The sequence below is a fragment of the Physcomitrium patens genome, chromosome 2 (assembly GCF_059467195.1).
Source record: "Physcomitrium patens ecotype Gransden chromosome 2, ASM5946719v1, whole genome shotgun sequence".
Classification (NCBI taxonomy): domain Eukaryota; kingdom Viridiplantae; phylum Streptophyta; class Bryopsida; order Funariales; family Funariaceae; genus Physcomitrium; species Physcomitrium patens.
The window spans coordinates 4,435,343-4,456,006 of record NC_143411.1 but is presented as its reverse complement, the minus strand read 5'-3'; the positions used below and the strand labels follow the sequence as shown (position 1 = coordinate 4,456,006).

General features: G+C 37.2%; 2 protein-coding genes across 6 annotated transcripts; both read left to right on the top strand.

Annotated features, from left to right (window-relative positions):
- Positions 1-39: 39 nt before the first annotated feature.
- LOC112279083 (elongation factor 1-alpha) lies at positions 40-2,332 on the top strand. 2 transcript variants are annotated; one of them, XM_073532262.2, is made up of 4 exons: positions 40-117; positions 213-331; positions 479-950; positions 1,207-2,332. In XM_073532262.2, exons 3-4 carry the CDS (start codon positions 489-491, stop codon positions 2,086-2,088), a joined length of 1,344 nt encoding a protein of 447 aa, XP_073388363.1. In that variant the 5' UTR covers positions 40-117; positions 213-331; positions 479-488; the 3' UTR covers positions 2,089-2,332. The 2 variants fall into 2 exon arrangements, with proteins under 2 accessions (XP_073388363.1, XP_024368958.1); XM_024513190.3 differs by lacking the exon at positions 213-331.
- A 10,690-nt stretch (positions 2,333-13,022) lies between these two features.
- LOC112276189 (uncharacterized) lies at positions 13,023-19,799 on the top strand. 4 transcript variants are annotated; one of them, XM_024507293.3, is made up of 14 exons: positions 13,023-13,160; positions 13,316-13,445; positions 13,699-14,377; positions 14,476-14,828; positions 14,947-15,885; positions 16,099-16,398; positions 16,535-17,134; positions 17,245-17,311; positions 17,441-17,877; positions 18,217-18,318; positions 18,468-18,578; positions 18,743-18,844; positions 18,972-19,073; positions 19,257-19,799. In XM_024507293.3, the coding sequence occupies exons 2-14, from the start codon at positions 13,365-13,367 to the stop codon at positions 19,425-19,427; spliced, it is 4,044 nt and encodes a 1,347-aa protein (XP_024363061.1). In that variant the 5' UTR covers positions 13,023-13,160; positions 13,316-13,364; the 3' UTR covers positions 19,428-19,799. The 4 variants fall into 4 exon arrangements, with proteins under 4 accessions (XP_024363061.1, XP_024363075.1, XP_024363069.1 ...); XM_024507307.3 differs by lacking the exon at positions 13,023-13,160 and having other exon boundaries at positions 13,219-13,445; positions 13,579-14,377; XM_024507301.3 differs by lacking the exon at positions 13,023-13,160 and having other exon boundaries at positions 13,222-13,445; positions 13,723-14,377.
- Positions 19,800-20,664: the final 865 nt, after the last annotated feature.

The window sequence follows — 20,664 nt, the reverse complement described above, 5'->3', positions numbered from 1 at the left end:
GGGAGCGCCGCACGCTAATCTGTCGTCCCGTGACATACTCTCCAGAGCTCTCCTGCGAGATTAGTCGCCACTGTCGTTTTTTCCTACGCTGCTCGGAACCTCTGCCTCGTTTTCCAGGTATGCAATAACAATGCGGTTCTTTTCTGCTGAAAAATCTGGTTGTTTGAGAGCCTCTTTCGGTGTGAAGTAACATGTTTGTGCACTTTTATTAGGGTTTTTGTGGATCACCTTCTTTGTCATTCAGTCAGCCGGCGCGGCTGCCCAATGCGAGATGGGGTTCTTGGAGTTTCTCATGGTTGATACCTGCTGTCGTTTCCTTCCCTGTTAGTAGGTAGTCTTCACGTCCTAATCTTTATCAGAGAGACTGAAAGGTAGCTATTTTCTGGATACAATTTTTCTTTGCTGTGTACTTCGAACTTCGTATTTCCGAGATTCTGTGCTGCCTGGATATCTTACACAAGTTTGAAAGGTTGTGCAGATAATCGAAGATGGGTAAGGAGAAAGTTCACATCAACATTGTGGTCATCGGCCATGTCGACTCCGGCAAGTCTACGACCACAGGCCACCTGATCTACAAGCTAGGAGGGATCGACAAGCGTGTGATCGAGCGCTTTGAGAAGGAAGCGGCTGAGATGAACAAGCGTTCGTTCAAGTACGCGTGGGTGCTGGACAAGCTGAAGGCTGAGCGCGAGCGTGGTATCACGATCGATATTGCGCTGTGGAAGTTCGAGACCGTGAAGTACTACTGCACTGTGATCGACGCTCCCGGACATCGCGATTTCATCAAGAACATGATTACGGGAACGTCGCAGGCGGACTGCGCAGTGCTGATCATTGACTCCACCACCGGAGGATTCGAGGCTGGTATCTCCAAGGATGGGCAGACCCGTGAGCATGCACTGTTGGCTTTCACCTTGGGAGTGAAGCAGATGATCTGCTGCTGCAACAAGGTAAGTCATATCAAATGTACATTCATTGAGTTCGTCTCGGTACCGCATTTTGAATCATACTGCGACCGCCGATGTATGAACAAGGTCTACTTTGGTTACTTGGACCAATGAATTAGACCGCCTGACATATGTACTGTCTTATGTCATTGTATATAACCACCAACTTAGAAAAGCTAGAACCGTTTTGGAGTGAGAATAGGGCACGCATGGGTTGAGGATGTCCTTTTATTGACGATGTGTATGCCATGTGTGGCAGATGGACGCTACCACGCCGAAGTACAGCAAGGCTCGATTCGATGAGATCAGCAAGGAGGTGTCGACGTACCTCAAGAAGGTCGGTTACAACCCGGACAAGATTCCGTTCGTGCCCATTTCAGGGTTTGAGGGTGATAACATGATCGAGCGATCGACGAACTTGGACTGGTACAAGGGCCCAACCCTTCTCGAGGCCCTGGACAACGTGTCAGAGCCCAAGAGGCCATCCGACAAACCCCTGCGGTTGCCCCTTCAGGATGTCTACAAGATTGGAGGTATTGGAACTGTGCCAGTGGGACGTGTGGAGACTGGAATCATCAGGCCGGGTATGTTGGTGTGCTTTGCACCCACTGGACTGACGACTGAGGTGAAGTCGGTGGAGATGCACCACGAGTCGATGCCTGAGGCTCACCCCGGAGACAACGTCGGGTTCAATGTGAAGAACGTGGCGGTGAAGGACCTGAAGAGAGGATACGTGGCTTCGGACTCGAAGAACGACCCTGCGAAGGAAGCAGCCAACTTCACTGCCCAGGTTATCATCATGAACCACCCGGGACAGATCGGAAACGGTTACGCGCCGGTGCTGGACTGTCACACCTCTCACATTGCCGTGAAGTTTGCCGAGATCTTGACGAAGGTGGACAGGCGATCGGGTAAGGAGCTGGAGAAGGAGCCCAAGTTTTTGAAGAACGGAGACGCAGGGTTCGTGAAGATGATTCCGACCAAGCCCATGACTGTGGAGACTTTCGCGGAATACCCGCCATTGGGACGTTTCGCCGTGCGTGACATGAGACAGACGGTGGCCGTAGGTGTTATCAAGGCCGTGGAGAAGAAGGAACCAACTGGTGCGAAGGTTACTAAGGCCGCTGCCAAGAAGAAGTGAATAGTGCGGGATTTGGTTTTGGCGGAGCAGTCACCGGGTGTCCAGAGCGGGGTTGATATTGGGGTAGGTATCTTATGTTGGAGCGTGCACTTGTTGAGTTGCTTGTGTGCTTGTTCGATATACTTGCTGCAGGCGAGTGAGAGGCAAAGGCAGACTTGGGTACTGGACCGAAGATGGCAGGGCTCTTGGAGTCCGGAACATTGAATGTCATATTGATACGTAATTGAATTGCGCATGAGCTAAATATCGGCGTGGATGTGGTATGCTGTTGGGAAATGAGAGTGGTGATTGCAATGGAATTGGTGATCGTGTTCTTTATCTATGGTGCAGTTCCCGGTTATTTAAGTTTTATCATTTTGAAAAATTATTTATGCACCACCCAGAAACTTATATATTACATGCCGATAAATCTCAAGATGGAAATGAGATCAGGCTGCCGTTGTTCGTCAGCACTACCTTACAATCGAATAGTGTCACTCTCCCTCACAATTCGTTTGCCTCGGTCTCTAGTATCCTCTAGTATTGCCCAAGCCACTATGAACAGTTTGTGTACAGTGATTAAAGTAAAAAGCAATGACTTTTTAATCAACGACTTGGTCGATGCGAAGAAACTGGAGAAGTTTCAGCTTTGTCCATGTCATACCTGGAACGGAGATTGTAGATGGCAAAGGAGGAAAATGATTGAATACAATTGCTTAAATTATGATAAATAGTATCCTTGAAAATCTGCCCCAAGTTTGATTCGAAACTGGTTTTTTTAAATATTTTATGTTCGAAAAAACTTATGTATGAAGGATTCACTTAAAAATGAATGAAAATAAAACAAATGACTTTCTAATTAGAATCAAGTCCCATATTTGTAATAAAATATTTTTTCTACTTTATAGTGTCTTTTCACTTTATGTTATCTCCAAAAACTAAGGATTCTAATAGAGTTCTTCTTCACCAAGTGAAAGACTTTTGTAAGGTGTTAAGTTTTTTGTCCTCTTTGTCTTATATAAAGTGTAATATGTGACACAAATAGACATGACTGGAAGAGTCTTCATTATAGAGGTACATAGGAGGGACAACCATGCATTTAAAGTTCAATAACTATGAAATGCTGTTTCCTAACTGTTGTAAGTTTGAAAATATACTCTTGGTACAGGACAATTTTATTTTGCTTAGTTAAGGATAATGTCCTATACTTAACTAAATTGTCCTATATTAGAAGGGCTTGTTCATACATATATTGTAAAATATGTAAAAATATTTCAGAAGTATTTCTACAATAAAAATTAAAACACATTTCAATATATTTGGCATTCAAAAACTTTGAATACAAAAAAATAGTTTAATACAAATGTCATTTAGTATTCTAAAGTAAGTTAAAGAGACATGATGTTACATGGTGCAATCTATTATTGTGTATTAAAAAGAAGAGGAAATAAATCTAAGAAGAATAGACCATTTTTTAAAAAATATATATATTAATTGATTTATTGATATATATATATATATATATATATATATATATAGTTAGTGGAGAATGCTTAATTTTACACTAATTATTAAACTCTAAATTTAACAAAAATTTGAAAAGTTAATGATGATTAGTTAGTGAATTAACATAAAATTTTAAAATGTAATATTTTCAATTGTCTTTGAAAGCCATTAAAAAGAACTACAAAAAAAATTAATAGAAGTAAATTGATTAAAGAAATTTTGACTCTTTTTAAAAAATTGGAGTAGTAATAGAAGTATTCTTGTAAATTCTACTTCAATGTTAATTGAAGACATGGATTTAGAAAGACTTATCAAAAGACACTATACTTGTGCAAAACTAAAAAGAATTAAAAATAAATAAAAATACAAAGAAGATATATATTTAAAATATAGAAAGTTACTAGAATAAAAATTATCAAGTGCAAAGAATCAAGAGAATCTTGAACAAAGATTAAATTGTAAAAAGGTGTAGGGAAGAGTGAAGATAGCTTCAATTTTTCCTTCATAGATACTAGCTAATAAGTAGGCAATTTAGAAAATTTCTAAAGATTGTATGACTTTTAGGTCAAATATCCAAGTTGTAGGGCACTTTTATACTAACTTTCTAAATATTAAATACTCATAGGAGAAATTTTTATGGTCTTGCGGCTCTTTTGAAGACATCTATAAATTTACTCAAAAATAATATAGTTTTAAAATTAAAATAGCTATGTAAGTCCTATCAATAGATCTTGATTGGTAGAACTGTTAAAAATATAGTTTTAAGTTATTTAATTACAAAATATTAGAATTAGAGAATCTTTTTGATTACTTGAGTATTTATTAGAATTTAGAAGTGTTAATTGGGTACAAGAGTCTTACTAGAGAAAATATTAATAGGATAGAATCTTATTAAGTTTATTATTAAGAATTATTATTTAATTATTGAGACAAATATCTACATAAGCCTTCTATCTTCATATACTAATTTTAAAAAAATTGTAATTATTAATTAGTAGTTAAAAGAAGCATGAGAAAGAACCTCATATCTTTTTTATTATTTATATTAGAAATATAATTTATAGTTGATTTAAATTTATTTTATTACTATAGAAAGCTACTTAGTTAAAAAAAATCTAGTCTTAAATTGATTATAGAATTTTAGAATTATTTTAATAATTTGAAGAATTTATTTAAAATTTCTCTAGATTTTTTTTAGGAATTTTTAGAATAATTTTTAAGATTTTAGTACAAATAAGTTTTATCACCTTGGGAGCCATTATGAAGAATTGGAGAAGGATTTGAAGGCCATATAAATTTACTAGGCCAATTAAATATTTTTGGAAACCACAGTAAAATCAAAAATAAAAAAATATGAATTCTACTAGTAGAAAATAGGACTAATGACTAAGCTAGTCCTTATAAGTAATATTGCTTGGTGTTAGAACTTTCTAACCTCTATATTATTGAATGGAATCAAATCAAAGAAACTACTCTATACATACTCAATTTGGAGATTAAAGCTCAATTTTAGACTATTTAAATCAATTTCCAAGTCTCACACAAATTCATTGAATTATTCAACCAAATCATTTGGCTTTCTCTAATTATTGTTGCTCCTAAGAAAAATAATAAACTCTATATTTGTGTAGATTTTTGCTATCTTAATGCTATCCATTGCAAATATATCATTATGTAGCTCTAACTTAGGTAGTGTATGTAGAGGCAAGAATGAGGCCTTTCTTACTCTTGTCAACTCCTTTCTTGCTTCTAGTCTAGTTTCAAAAGTTTTTGGATTTCTAGTCTTTGGTAATAGTCATTTTAGTTTTTTCTTAAAGATACATATTTTTTTTATTTCTATTTTTGTCATCTCTTGTTGATACAAATCTCTTTTAATTCCATATTTTCTTTCAGTTCTTGGCTTTAACAAACACACTTTGATCTAGATTTATTTTCCTCAAGATTTTGATTCTAGTAATTATATCTCCTTGAAATTTAGTTACATGTAATCATTTATTATATTATTGAATACAATTACTAGATAAACTATAAATTATGTTATCTTTGTAAAATTATGAATTTAAATTTTATAACTCATCAAATTAGACATTAATTCTTTAATAATGTCATAAGAATTAAATATTAATTTTAGAAAGTAAAGATAATAACTAAGTTGAAGATCAATTATTTCAAGTTATAGATTATGAATATTTCATGATATAAGACATTAAAAAAAGTTTGAAAAAAATAAGATATGTCACAATTACTATACTTAAATTCATTGTGGTACGCCAACTTCTTATACTAGTAGCAAATATCAAATTGAAGCTTCATGAGCATGTTTCTTTTTTTAGAAGATTTCTTCAAGAAATAGATTTTTGAAGGATTAGTAATTTGAGTTTTTTGTTTTTTTTGTTTTTTGTTTTTTTTTTTGTTTTTTTGTTTTGTTTTATTTTTTTTTAAAATTTTAAATAATAAAATATAATTCCACTAATATAGTGTTGATAAAGGCAAATAGCAAAGTACTTGAGAACCAATAAAATTGAAGGAAATAACCTTTGCAATAATTCTATGCATGTCAAGGACATGAATTAGAAGAAGATGCATAAACTTGAGAAATCTATGTCAAAAGAAAAGTGACAAAATAACAATAAAGTAGTATACATATTAAAAAGAAATTGGAATAGCTATTGCCAAAAGACAAGGAAACTAGAGATTCTTAAATCTAGACTTGAAGCAAAAAATGAGTTGACAAAAGTGAAGACGACTTCACTCTTGCCTCTATATATACTATCTAACTAAGAACTATGTGGTGATGTTCTATAGAACCTCTAATATATGTTGACTTTGTAAAACACATGCTTTACCTTACAAGACAAGTTTTCTATGTGTAGGCCACATAATTAGCTTATTCTTCAAGCTACCAACATGTGTGGCATATGACCAACTTGTTGACCACGTTTTTAACTTAAAAAGTCAATTATAGACACCTATAAAGTCAAAGCAGTATCTACAAAGCTTCTAAAAAGCTTCTATAGAAGATATTATGGAATTAATCTACTTTTATCTACTTTTATCTAATCATATTGGTTTACATGTGTATGTCCATAACAATGCATGATTGAACATGGTCATACAATCATGACCATTTATAATATATATTTTTTTATGAATTCATTATTGTAGGCATGTAATAATGCTTTATAATTGTATTCTACTTGTTTAAAGATTTTCAATAATAAGAAGCATGTAAAGTAGAAATAATAGAGATTAAGAATTTAATTAATGAATATTATAATTTAGATTGTTATAAGTTGTTTAGGCATTATGTGTAAAGCTTAGTTTATAACAATCTATTTTTTGTTATTATACTTAATACAAATTTAAGATATTTAAATGATTAAGTAATTTATAATTCAAGAAATATTGAGTAGTATCACATACTAATCAAGACTTGACTTTAACAAAAAAACAAAAAAAACACAAGCTTATAAGTCTTGATTATGGATATGTTCAATGATTGATTTTCACTTCATCTATAGCATCTAAAATAGAATTGAATTCTCTTAAAGATTTAAAACCCTTCCAATCTATAGTAGCATAGATCCCATTACTAAATAGGAAAAAACAAACTAGAACAAAACTAAACAGAATTAAACAAAATAAAACATAAAAGATGAAACAAAGCAAAAGAAAATAGAATAGAACAAAATATATAAAAAAATACAAATCAAACTTTATTGAGAAAAAGGGACCAAAACCATACCTAACTAAATGTTCCAAATGACCTCAATCAATCCTATTTATACTTTATTAAACCATCTTAAAACTTTTTAGAATTACCTTGATGGTAGATTCCACAAAGATAACTACTCTTCTAAAAGATTCTAGAAGTGGGATCCACCTAAATAATCGCCCTTAGTTCTTTTAGGATGTTCCATGGTGGATCCTATATAGACCACTAACTTAAATCCAATTCTAAAAACTTCTAAAAACTTTCTAAAAATAATCCCAATTACATATCTCCATGTGTCAATAGTATAATTATTTTAACCATGCTCTACTACAATACCTCTTCTTTGATATATTTAGATGAGTCTAAATATTTGTATGAATATTTGTATGGCTTTATTGGTGCATGATCAATAATGCCAATGCTAGAGAGATTAGTAGTCAAATTATTGCTTTTTGAGCTCTATTGTGATAATACCATGTCTTTGGATTAAAAAATAGAAACTGTTACATTATAGATGTTGAATAATAAAGCAATAAATACCGTCAATATCTTCCAAAGTGCCAAAGTAGTATATATCTAAAACTTCTCTTTGATGTGTTTCACCAAATAATAATAATTTTTTAGAATTCAACTAATCATAGTATCAAATTGCACCCAACACGTTGTATCTTTTGGACAGTTTGTATTTAATGAAAACAATCAAATTTTATTGAGAGCAAAAGTTTACAAATGAAAAACACATCATCTTATACAAATTTCTATCTAATATCTCTATTGTCACTTTTTTAGTAACAAAATTCATTTAATGGAAAGATAAAAAAATAATAAAAAAGATATGCTTAAGATGTTTAAAAACAACCAACTTAGAAATCTTGATCTTGTTGAAATATTTATTTCAATTAGTTTTTAAATCTACCGATTTTTAATTACAACCTATATAATCATAAACAACTCAAATAAGGTCTTAAATAAGCCTTAAGATACCCTCAAAATACTCTATGAATTCAAGAAAAATTCTAGATATATTTTATTAAATAATAATCAAGCTCTAAAAAATTCCTAAGAAAATATTAAATAATATTAAATAATACTTATTAAATCTAAAATTAAATCTATTAAATCCTGATAAAATACTAAATAAATCTTAATTAAATTCTAATAAATTTTCACCAAATCCAAAAATAATTCTAACTAATCTAAACCATATTCTAAAAAGATTACAATAAAAATAAATCAAATCTTAAAGAAATTATAAACAATCATAATCAAATCTTAACCAAATCCTAACCATATTCTAAAAAAATCTTAATCAATTTAAAATAAATCCATCAATAATTGAAAATCCATGTGTATTTTTTAATTAATTATTGATTTTATTTTAAATATTACATATCTTTGAATCTCTTAATTAAAAAAAAGCTCAAAAATATTAAAAAAAATCATATATATAGATTGAGAGAAAACACAAATAAATTATTCAATTGTTAGATTGTTTTTTTTTCTAATTGTATATTAAATTCTTTACACTAAGATAATCTACTTGTATTATTAATTTGATTTGATTTGATTTGATTTTTTTATATAGATTGGAATTTACTTCAACTACTTGTTTATAAATGTATATCTCAATTTGATTGAAAAATTCCTACAAATCTTTGAAATTCTTACTAACCCTCCAATTATCAACTACCAATATTCTAAACTACTTGAATTCTAATAACTTTGAATCCAACTAAGTAACTAAGTTCAAGTTTATATCATAGACTTAAGACAAATATATATACAAATCCAAAAATTTCACCTATAGATCTATAATAAAATTTACAAAGTATCCAAAATAAAAAGTCTACTTTAATCTTAAAAAACAAAGACAACCAAATCAAACCAAAATCTAACTCAACATAGCTCTTGCATAATCTATACAAATTTAATTTGTTCATAACCAATGCACCTAAAATTCTTTTAAATTAAATAAAATCTCTTTTAATAGAAAAAATAATAAATACATTTTTTTAATATTTTTATTTCTTCGTAACTTTTACTTATAATTTCTAAAATAATTTTCTATTAAACCTTCAATTAGGCCATTCTCAAATAAAGATCTTCATTTATCCTTTTTGTTCTAGTAGCCATGTTAAAATACATCATTAGATTCTTGATTATAACCAATTATTTAGAGTTAAAATCATCCAACTTGAACAACTTCAAGGTGTTTATTTTTGAGATTGACTCAAAATCACTATCTTTAATGTTGTCTTCAAAGAAATAGAAAAAGTTTGTAAATACACTATTGATAATTAGAGCATTAATGATGAAGTATAACTTTCTAATGTCCACGCTTAAAAATGCATCTATTGACATCTTCTACTTTCCTTTAAAGAATGTCTTTTAGTAAGCAGTTAACAATCCTTGATTTTCTAATCAAATTGCAATGCGCTACTCCATGTGATACTTGTAATGCAATTTAGCTTTGAATGGTAGCAATTATATTATCTTGTTTTTTATTTGATAATCTTTAAATATCACCTTGTTCATCTTGTCCACATTATCTTTCTTAAAACAGATACAAAACACATATGGACCATGTCAACTTCACCGTTTACATCATGGTCTTAAATTTCCAAAGTTTATTTGCAAAGTTACTTTATATTATGTCTAAGACTTTGTAATGCTCTTCCTTGACAATAAAACACCTACTCAACACATTGGATACATGATATCCATTGCCTAGCACTCTCTAAGGTGTTTTTGATTGTGATGAAGTAGTAAAATTGTTTGTGGATAAAGTGGCATCTAAAAATAGAATTCCACCTCTTAGAAGGCTTGTATTAGAAAGAACCTATTCTGTGGTACTTTAGTTGCTTCATTTTCATGGCTTTTTGCAACTTGAACCTCGTTTATAAACAAAGAATGAAATCTAAATGCTGTAATATGATAGGCAACCTATCCATGGGCACCCCAAAAACCCACCTACTTTAGGTCAACGTTGCTTTGAATGCTCTTGTAAGATTGGTGGAACTGAGATTTGCAAAAGGAGCTTGAGAAATCAATCAGTCCAATTTTCAGTTACGATGAGCCTTCTTTCCGGCTCTGCTTGTCAATGTCCGCTGCAACATTAATTCCAAGTGAACCCTCCGATTCACCTCTAATTTCATTTCTATTTCTTATTCAGAAGCTTGACGTGAACTGTTAGCATTCAAGGCTATGGCAAGGGTGTGTCAAAATGGCTTTGAACACATAATCTGTATTGCTTCAATTGCAGAACTTGCTCAATATTTAAAGAGCCAGGCTGTTTATGATGACAGGTCTGTAAATTGCAGGACCTTTTTTCATGTCGGTTTCCACATTCGTGGGTCTAGTAGTTAGCTCTGTAACGGTTCAGATTTCCGGTCAAGTTGCTTCGGATTCCACATCACTCCTGTATCGCATTGGTGGTTCTTTCTGATAAGCTTTGCCACTCTGACCACCAATATTGTAGCCAATAGTTTTGTGAGCTTGAACTCCTCCAACTTCGACTTTTAAACAGGTGGCTTCGTCACCGCTCTGATTAGTATCTTGCTTTGATCGTGGCGGCTCATGTAGTCAAGTCAGAAAATTATCTACACGTGAGTGTTCGAAAAGTTGACATTTCTAAAACCCCTGTGATGGATCATGCTGGTCGGTTGCCTTGGATCGCAAGAAAGGGCTCTTGACACCAATGACCCCTTCTGTCGGGACCAAGGGTGTCGATGCTTATTCACAAATGGTTACAACCTTGCAAATACAGTTGGGAACTGTTTCGGGGACCAATAAACATGCCCTATGTTGTTTGCTTGGAAGAGCACAAAGCGGGCGGTCAATTCTGACTCTGGATGAAGGCACTGACCATTAGGGCATCACCGACCTCATCTTTTGTCATGATATTCAAGTTTCGTACATATACAGATAGCTACTGCTTGATATTCAGCTGTTTGCATGCGGATGAATCAAGGAATTGTACTTGGCCAGACCGAATTACCGTTCGGCACAGATATCATTTGGAACTTTGTCACTCTGGTTTCGACGTTTTGTTTAAAACTCATTGGACGGCCAACACGGCTATCATGTACGAACTCTCTACTCGCATGAAAAAATCTAGAATTAGAATTGCTCGAGTGAATTCCAAAGAAATGTTTGCTTCAGGTTCCGAGCGCTTGGCTGTAATTTCTTGCCAAGCAATGACGTTCGCTATGTGAGGTTGTCCATGAATGATACCGACTATGTACACTCGTTCATATTTCGCTCGCACAGAATGACTGCTTGATCTACCGAAGACATGACATCAAAAGGAGTGGACAGTTTCGCCACGCCTACCTCCAAGTGTTGCAGAGTTGTTATGCCATGCATAACTCGCATAGCACACAACGATTGGATTGCAAGGTTGCTGGACGGACAGCGGCATAGCGTGTTGCGCTACCAAATCTCGCAACCGACTAGAGGCTGACAGCTTCCCACCAAGCTCACATCTTACTTACACCTGCAGCGACGTTGGATGATATAGTGACGGCCCAGCTATGATGTGCCGCACAGTGTGGCAACCGATCGTGTCACCTCCACCGGCGTGCTTTACAAAGCAACGCTGATGCTACGGCAGATTCTACAACCTACTGCATCTGTGTACATCCACTACTTTGGAATCTTCTCCAGTAAACCTAGTGTAAAATCAATATTACACATTTCGATGCTTGCGGCATCGCTTAACACTACCGTATGCCCCCTCATTCTCTTTCCGCATGTTGCCATGAGCTTTTCCAAAAGATGTTGGCGATTTCCTTACAGAAGTTCAACTCTCGCTCATTAAATGTGTCATAATCTTCATTCCCAATAGTTTACACATGTTTTCGAGGCACCAATGTGGAAAGGTTAAATGACCATAATCTAGTCAAGCACTAAATGGGTAACTGAGCTTCACTTCTAAGAACACCTCGTCAAAGTGGTTGGCAGTCTACAGAGGGTTGCCATTTTTGAATATGGGCGTCACTGAAACTGGCCGTTAATCACGTAAGATTCACATCTTGTGAAATGCTGAATAACCGTTAAGTGAGGTCTTGTGAAGTTGGAAAAAGGAAGGTCAGCAGCATGAATCGATGAGTTGCAATCTGAGTTAATGGACACTACAACCAACCATCGAAATCCACGGAAGTAACGAAAGAAGAACGAGTGCAACGAATGAATGCTGCGGAGGAAAGGTGCCGCAGTGCGAGAGTAATAGGTGGATCTGAAAGTTAGTCTCTCCTCGTGGACCCTGCTGCTAATGGCCGGGAGAGGATCCAAACTTGAGGCTCCAGGGTAGCGGTAGCAATTGCAAAAGGTAAATCGCACATTTGTCTCCTAAAGGAACAGAAATTCGAGGAGGGGCAGGCATAATAATCTTAACACATCAATTGAATCTGCAATGACGAGGCCAGCGCGACCCCACGTTTGCAAACTCACGTGGCCGGACGGAGTGCTCTCGCTTCGCTTTTCCAGTTTGTGGCCATGTGTCCTTCTCCCAAACCGTGCGTGGAACTACGTTCCTTTGCGGCCTACTTGCGAACATCGGCTCAATGGACGGCGCAGAGAACTGTGCAAAGAGAGGCTGCTCTAACTCTTCCCAGATTGCGACCAGATAAGCCTCCGCAGCTGCAGCAATCCCATCTGACAAGCAGGCGGACAACTTCCTCCGGAAATTCACCGAATCGGCTATCTTCCCGGATTCTGCTTCTATCCGGAGTGCGGATTAGTAGTAGGATTTTTGTAGTTACTACTTGACGAGCAATTTTTCCAGCTGGGTTTTTGAGCAATGGAGCGGAGTCTGCACACGAGAGTGGATTAGTTGTGTGCACAGAAGATCTTGATTGTGGATTGATTCACGGTAGCTGAAGCAGAAAGTTTTTTTTTTTTTTTTTTTTTTTTTTTTTTGTGTTTTTGTATAGAGCGTGTTGTGATCCAATTTTTCGAGTTTTCTTGAAGTTAGAAGTTGTAATTGATTGTGTAAGACTATTAAGGTTTGCGTTAAGCTTTTGATAGATCGGGACTGATTTGGATTGCGAGACGCGGGTAGAAAGAAGTGCGGAGAATGGCAGTATGTGCATGCAGTACGGGATTGTTGCAGCTTCTCCCGAAAGCCCCCGCTGTCAGCAACTCATTGTCGTCTCAGGTACAGCAATTTTGGCCCAGCACGGACTGCTACATACCTCAGATTGCTGCTTTAAAACCACACCACGGCTTGCTCTAATATTGAGTTAAACCTAAATTTTGAATAATCATCCTGTAGCCATGTACTTGTCAAGGTTAAAACGAAGAATGGCATCACTGCGGACCTGAAGATCTCATTACAGCACAACCAAGTCTTGAATATGCAGCAAAAGGCAATTTTCTGAATGCTGTATTTTTGCATTCTGTTGTCTCAGTTGAGAACTGAGAAAACTATACAGGTTTCGTGCGCTGCAGCTTCGTCATCATTGTCTGATTGTACATGCAATTTGGGATATGTCGGCAACAAGGCCATGTTGGTTCCCTCCTCGTCGTTAGAGAGGTCTCAAAATTTTAGTAGCGGCTTTAGACATGGGAGGAGTAACAGGGGCAGTCTCGAGCTTCGGAAAAGGCATGGAGAGTGCGGCCGGTCGGAGCCGAAGCAGACCCCGACGCATGTGCAGGCGCGGGTGCAGGACTCTGTAGAGCATGAAACGTATGATAGTGGGAATGAGTTGGATGGGAGCCTTCGTTGCAAGGATCGAGGTCGGAGAGAAAGAACCGGGACTGACAGGAGGAGGGTTCAGGTAATCACGAACAATGGTTTCGTGGATTTAGAAGAGCAGTTGGGTATCACGAAGGGGCGCAAAGGGGAAGGCAAACTCAAGTTGCGGCTGAGCAGTCAACAGAGCGGGAATAAAGTGCAGAGAGACGAGGAGGGAAGACTGTACTTCGAGTACGAATTTAACGAAGCAGACGGTGAGGAAGCTCCCGAAATCGACAAGAACTCCTTCTATTCTGCTGAAGAATTGCAGACGAGGCAAGGGGGCGATGCACCCAGCCTTGCACAAGCTGCGATACCTTTGGAGATAAGTGCGTTCTTGGCCTTCGAAAGAGGTAACTTATTCTGATCAACTCCACTGATGTTCGTGATTTACATCGTTGTGAAGAACATTCTGACCATCTGACTAGGAATATGTTGGCTTGGTGTTTAGGAGCTGGTCGTAGTACGAGCGATGGTCTCTCTCAAGGTTCTGTGGAACTTGACGCGGAAAAGCAATGGTATGTTCGTAAACGGGACGGTGATGCATACGTTGAAGCAGAATCGAAGTCTTCGAAGCTTCTGTTCAATACCCCTGGGAGTCAGCGAGTGGCGGAGCTCATGGGCGCGTGGAACGGTTTAGCTGGGAGGTTACCTCCCGAATTTGCGACCAGCAACGGTTCTACGCTTCTGTTAGCCGCACTGAAGCTGACCGTAAGCTCTCTTCGCCATGGGTCATCCACTGAAGACGGCCGCGAAGTTCTTAATCGTGCTCTATCGGTCGCCTTTATCCTTGCTGATCTTCGGGTGAGCCCACCTCCCGAATCCATGGACTTGTGTGTCTTGCAGTTGTATTTCACTTGTTCGTAGAATCGATCCCTTTGAAAGATTATAACCTGCAGTACCGTTTCATGTGGTACATTAGATGGACGCAGAGGTGATTGCAGCAGGTCTCCTCCGGGAGGTTTTCGAAGCAGGGTACCTTGACACTGCAAGAGTGGAGACTGTTCTGTGTAACGAAGTAGCCATTCTTCTGAAAGATTGTGGTCGAGTCAAGCATATGCCTTCTCTCTTGGACACTCTCGATGAAGCCTCAGTTCAAGCCACTCGCCAATTCTGCCTTGCGTTTCATGATGTGCGTGCTGTGGTGGTGGAAGTCGCAGCCCGATTAGTCATCATGCGCCACAGTCAATCTCTTCCACGATATAAGCAACAGATGCTTGCTCTGGAAACTATGCAAATTTATGCGCCTGTCGCGCATGCTATGGGCATTGGCAAACTCAGTCACGAATTGGAAGACCTTGGCTTCAGGGTTCTCTTTCCAGACTCCTATACGTATATCGGAGGCTGGCTTGAGCAATACTTCGCTGATGGTCATGAGGTCGTCCAACAGTGCAAAGAAGACTTGCAGAGCGCCTTGGAAGAGGACTCTGAAATGCAATCCCTGGTAGAAGGAATCGAAATATCGGGTAGATGCAAGAGTAAATACAGTACCATGAAGAAGCTACTCAGAGATGGTAGACCACCAGAAGAGGTTTTTGATGTTTTAGGCCTCAGGGTGGTCCTGACCCCTAGAAAATCGGGGACCAGCCCAGTGAAGGAGCGTGGTGCAAGGGCTTGCTACAGAGCTTTGGAAATTGCGACCACTTTGTGGAAGGAGGTTCCTGGAAGGTTGAAGGATTATATCACGGAGCCGAAGAAGAATGGTTATGAGAGTCTGCATTCAGCTGTGTCTCTGAGTACTCGTGGGAATTGGTCACCTCTAATGGAAATACAGATTCGCACTGCAGAGATGGATGAGATGGCAGAGGGTGGGCTTGCTTCTCATTCGCTATACAAAGGTGGACTAACGGATCCTGACCAGGTGAATAGCTTCCTGCATGACTTTAGCCGCTGCTATGTTTCTAGCGTGAAGGCTGTACCCCGTTCAAATGCACTTCGTAAACAGGTCTTAGTGATATTTTTAACAGTCAGGAGGTGATGCTTGGCAAGTGGGTGACAGAATTTGAATTAATCAATGCAGTATTCTTTTCCAGTATTAACATGTGATCCATGTTGGCGAGTTGCATCTATGCAGGCAGGTATTCTCAAGGCTATAATGCAAGCAGCAGCTGATGTGGCATCAACCAGATTTCCAGATTTAACAAATGAGTTGGTTGAAGTGGCTGGGGAGGAAGATGCACAGAAGAAACTTGACGACCAAATGTTTACCCTGTTTGATAGAAATACTGATGGGGTAATCAGTATGGACGAGTTCAAGGATGTTATTAGCGAGCTCGGAGGTGATGAGGAAGATGCTAATGAGCTGATGAATCTTGTGGACTCCAACTTTAATGGGTCTGTTAACGCAGAGGAATTCAAGAACTTTCGTCGGCAGGTGACCCCTTATGTTGTACCTGAGTCGTCCGGTATTTGAGTACTTTCAGTAGGACATAGATGTAATTTTGAGTAGAGATCAACTGATATTTATATACATCAGTTTCTCGAATCTGACTACTTAAATATGGCTGCAGGTCAAGTTATTTGATAATCTTGCTGGAGTAGATAGGCAATTTACCACACAGCTTGACCAGAGGCTTTTGACAACTGCTGCAAATCCAACCGCAAATGGCATTGATAGTCAAGTTGATCAAATGATACCCCCTGAAGCAAATGCTACAGAAATGACGGTTAAGTCTAACAGAATTGCAAGCCCCTCTCCAAGTGTACAGGAGCCGGACAATTCTTCTAAAGAGCTAGAACGGCAGATGTGGATAGACAGGGTTAATGACTCCGTGAAAGGCTCAACAAGTAGCAGCAATGGCTGTAGCAACGGCAACAGGAGTAGCGTCCCAAGTCTGGCCAAGCCAACGAAACCTGCTAAACCTGTTAAACCTGCTTCTGTATTAGCAGATAAGAAAAACTTCTCTGTTGGCAGTAGTTTATCGGACTTAATTACCCCTCAAACAGATGGATGGCAATCTTCAACTTTTGGTGAGAATGAGAAAGAGGACGCGATGGAGTTGCATTCCGAAGTGACAGATGTTGAGTCGGACATTGATAGGGTGTTAACTACTGCACGACAGCAACTTGCAGCAGGTGATGTTGTAGGTGCACAAGGAATCCTGCTTAAGGTTAGATCTCATGGCCTTCTAATTGATGGATTCTTAATATTATTATTGTTATTATCATTCCTATTATTGGGTCGTTGTCGTTATTAACATAATCGTGATTGTTCTGGCAGCTAGCGATGAAGCATCCAGATAGTGCAGATGTGATGTTTCATTTGGCTCAACTTGAACGGAAAAGAGGTAACAACTCTAGCCTTGAATTATGTGAAATCTTGCGATGTCTTTTTTAGTGTGGCTCACCAAGAATCTAATGTTGTTGATATGCCGGTTGGGTCAAAATACTGAAAAAGAAGGCTTGGTGGGTGGCAGGGGATATGGTTGCAGCTGGAGCGTATTACGAGAGAACCATCGGAGCATTTCAGAAACAAGAAGATTATGGTCTGAAATATGTTAAAGCATTGCAAGGATGGGGATCTTTAGAAGCGCAGGCTCGTAATGCCAGCAGAGCTAGATATCTATATCTAGAGTCTGTTAGAGTTGCTCACAGAGGAGAGAAGAATGGAGTTCTAGAAATGAAAGGAGCGGGTGTCTATGGATTACATGGGTGGGCTATGCTAGAACAAAAGCTAGGTAATTGGAGCAAAGCTAGGGAATTACTGGAAAGAGCTGCAAGCATACAACCTGGAAATTCAGTAGTTCACCAGACTAGAGCTCTTTTAGAAGCACGAGTACACAATTATGCTGCTGCTCGTTATCACTTTAGACTTGCTGTGGAGGCAGCCCCAGAAGATGTGAAATGCTGGCAGGTGAGCACCAATCTAATACCCATTGTGACTGAAAGTGGAACTCTAAATCTCATCGACTTTGATGACTCTCGAAGTCTCCTTTAGTAGTCTAGTCACCTTGAATAATGTGATTATGAATCAAGAGCTCTGTTTGTTCAAGAATGTCATCATCAATCTGAATCCCGTTGTGCTCTTGATTAAAACTTCTCATTCGCACATTTGTGTAGTTTGGTGGGTTAGGGCCGGACTGAGAACGTACGAACCTCTAAATCAGGGTTAACTTAGTTTGTCTCAACATCATGTGTCCCGATCATGTGGGTACTGTGTGTAATTATCATCAGCTTGGTCTTTGGTTAACAGGCATGGGCGTTATTTGAGTCTAATCAAGGCAAGCGAAGAAAAATGAGGCAACTTTTTCAGAAAGCGCTTGACGTGGAACCTGAAAATGTTCACGCATTACAGGTCTGCTCATTTTAGTTTCTGACAATTTGAAATTCACCTAACCAATGCAGTCGTTTATGAAGAACACTCTCTTGTGTTAGACGTAAATTATCACAACACTTTCTTTCACAATACCCAACTGTAACGTACTCATGCACCTGAAACGCCAGGCTTGGGCGCATCAAGAATCTTTGATAAATTCAGATTCAGCGAGGGAACGTGCTCGTAAATTGTATCAACGATGTGTGGAAGTGAACCCGAACAGCATGCATTCTTGGCAGGTACTGTTTCATTTTTTCTGCCTCACATAAATTGATGTAAATGATGCAGTAAGAGGTATGGCTAGAGTAATCGTTGTTTGCATTTTTGACAGAATTTCCGTCACATCGAGTGACATTCTGTAACTTAAGATGCTTTTTGATAGGTGTCTTGATCTTGAGCGCAGGCATGGGCTTTACTGGAACAAAATGCTGGAAATTTGACAGGCGCTCGAATCCTCTTTGAAAGAGGTCTTGGAACTAATCCTCGGAATGTTCCTTGTCTTCAGGTAACTGTCGCTGAATCTAAGCCTGTGGTTACATTATCTATCAGGTTGCAAAGTTGAGGTGTGAGATAGTCAAGTTCTTTGATCATTTGATATCCGTTTTATGATGGTTTGGTGGTCTTATGGACAGGCCTACGCACACATGGAACGTGTCAATGGAAACTTGATTGCTGCCCAGAAACTGCTGATGACTGCATTATCACTGGAGCCTGAGAATGCTGCTGTTTTGATGGTGAGAACCTTTCTTTTCGAAGTAGTTCCAACAATGATCTAATAATCTGCCATGTTTTGTGTCGAGTCTCTGCGACTATCAGTCTGAACTAAGGTCAAATTTGGCACTGTTAGGTTGAACCTGTCAACATGTAGTTATTATGAACACGACCTCATACTTCATTGATGCTTTTTTTTTGTACAGGAAATTGCTCTAACAGAAGAAGCTATAGGTAACAAGGAAGTGGCTTCAGAGTATTTCCGAAAGGCTGGCATTGTAGACAAGCAAAAAAGCCGGTTGAAGCGTCGCATGTTTGAGTCACGTAAAGCAGCAACCAAGCAGAAGGCAACAAAACCGAATGCAAAAAGGGGATAAAACTCTTTGAAATCCAGCGCACCTGTAAATTACGAGTAAGCACGTGTCATAGCAGAGTAGAGCATTGAAGCTTTCCATAATGCTTACTTCCAAGTGTGCAATTTCTCTACTAGTCACGTTCTTTTGCTTGTACATTTGTGAACCAATGTGTACTTTATTCACTTCAGAATTCCCCAAGATATTAGATTACTGCCCTTGGTTGAACAGATTTGTGTTCCCCCAAAAGTATTTAATACAAACACTAGCAACTTCTATAATCCGTAGGAAATTTGTCAATGGATACTGGCATTTCTAAGAAATGGCATTGTCTCTATTCTATTTGAGAAAACATGTACAATTATTTTCCAAGTAATGCAATGGGTTCCAAAAGAATGCAATGGGTTTTGAGAAGAATGCAGTGGCTTGGAATCTACAAATCTGTAACAGTAATGCATACTAGCTAAATAAGTGTACATTATAGTCATTAAAAATAAGCACTACTTGGACAAAAGTAACACTGTACCACAAGTAATAGCTTGTATTACATTTAATACATGTTGTCCAATAATATCACATTCTTAAATTGTAAACACCACTCAAATTTGAAATATTCTAAGACTAATATCACTAAAACAAAGTCTTGTAGGCTTTATAGAACCAAAATGAATATTAACATTAAAATCCAGAAGCCTAATGCACAATCAAAAGAATACAAATATTTCTTTTTTATCATTTTTTAAAAATAAAAGTATATTTGATTTTATCATTTTCTAGATAACCTAAAAATTGGTAATGCCATTTGCTTATGGTCAAAGCAAAAGCTATAAGCAAAAAAGGTACCATGAATACAATACAATAATACTCTAAATACTTCTATTACTTAGATGACTTCTTTGTTATTGGTCACCTCATTATTACATTACAAAGAATCTTAATTACTTTGTATACTACTAAAGGGATTATATTAATCCAAGTTGGAAATCTCTACATTTATTTATTTATTTATTTATTTTTGTTAACAATAGATGAAGTAAATGTCTTTATTATTCTCTCATAATTGAAATAGTTTGGCTTAGCAACCAGAAGTAAAGAATTTAGAGTTGAAAAAAAATGAACAATCATTACTACATGTACAAGTAAGAAAACTATTTCAAAATTTTGTACTTTGATAAGAGACTAACCCATGTCTTATCTTTTTTTTTTTTTTTTTTTTTTTTTACTAAATTACTTTACCAATGTAGTAAAGATACTTCTTTAA

Coding starts and splice junctions, on each gene's coding strand:
- LOC112279083 (XM_024513190.3), top strand. CDS start 489: ATGGGTAAGGAGAAAGTTCACATCAACATTGTGGTCATCGGCCATGTC. Junction 951..1,206: donor TGATCTGCTGCTGCAACAAG/GTAAGTCATATC, acceptor CATGTGTGGCAG/ATGGACGCTACCACGCCGAA.
- LOC112276189 (XM_024507293.3), top strand. CDS start 13,365: ATGGCAGTATGTGCATGCAGTACGGGATTGTTGCAGCTTCTCCCGAAA. Junction 16,399..16,534: donor TCAAGAACTTTCGTCGGCAG/GTGACCCCTTAT, acceptor ATATGGCTGCAG/GTCAAGTTATTTGATAATCT. Junction 18,579..18,742: donor ACAGCATGCATTCTTGGCAG/GTACTGTTTCAT, acceptor TCTTGAGCGCAG/GCATGGGCTTTACTGGAACA.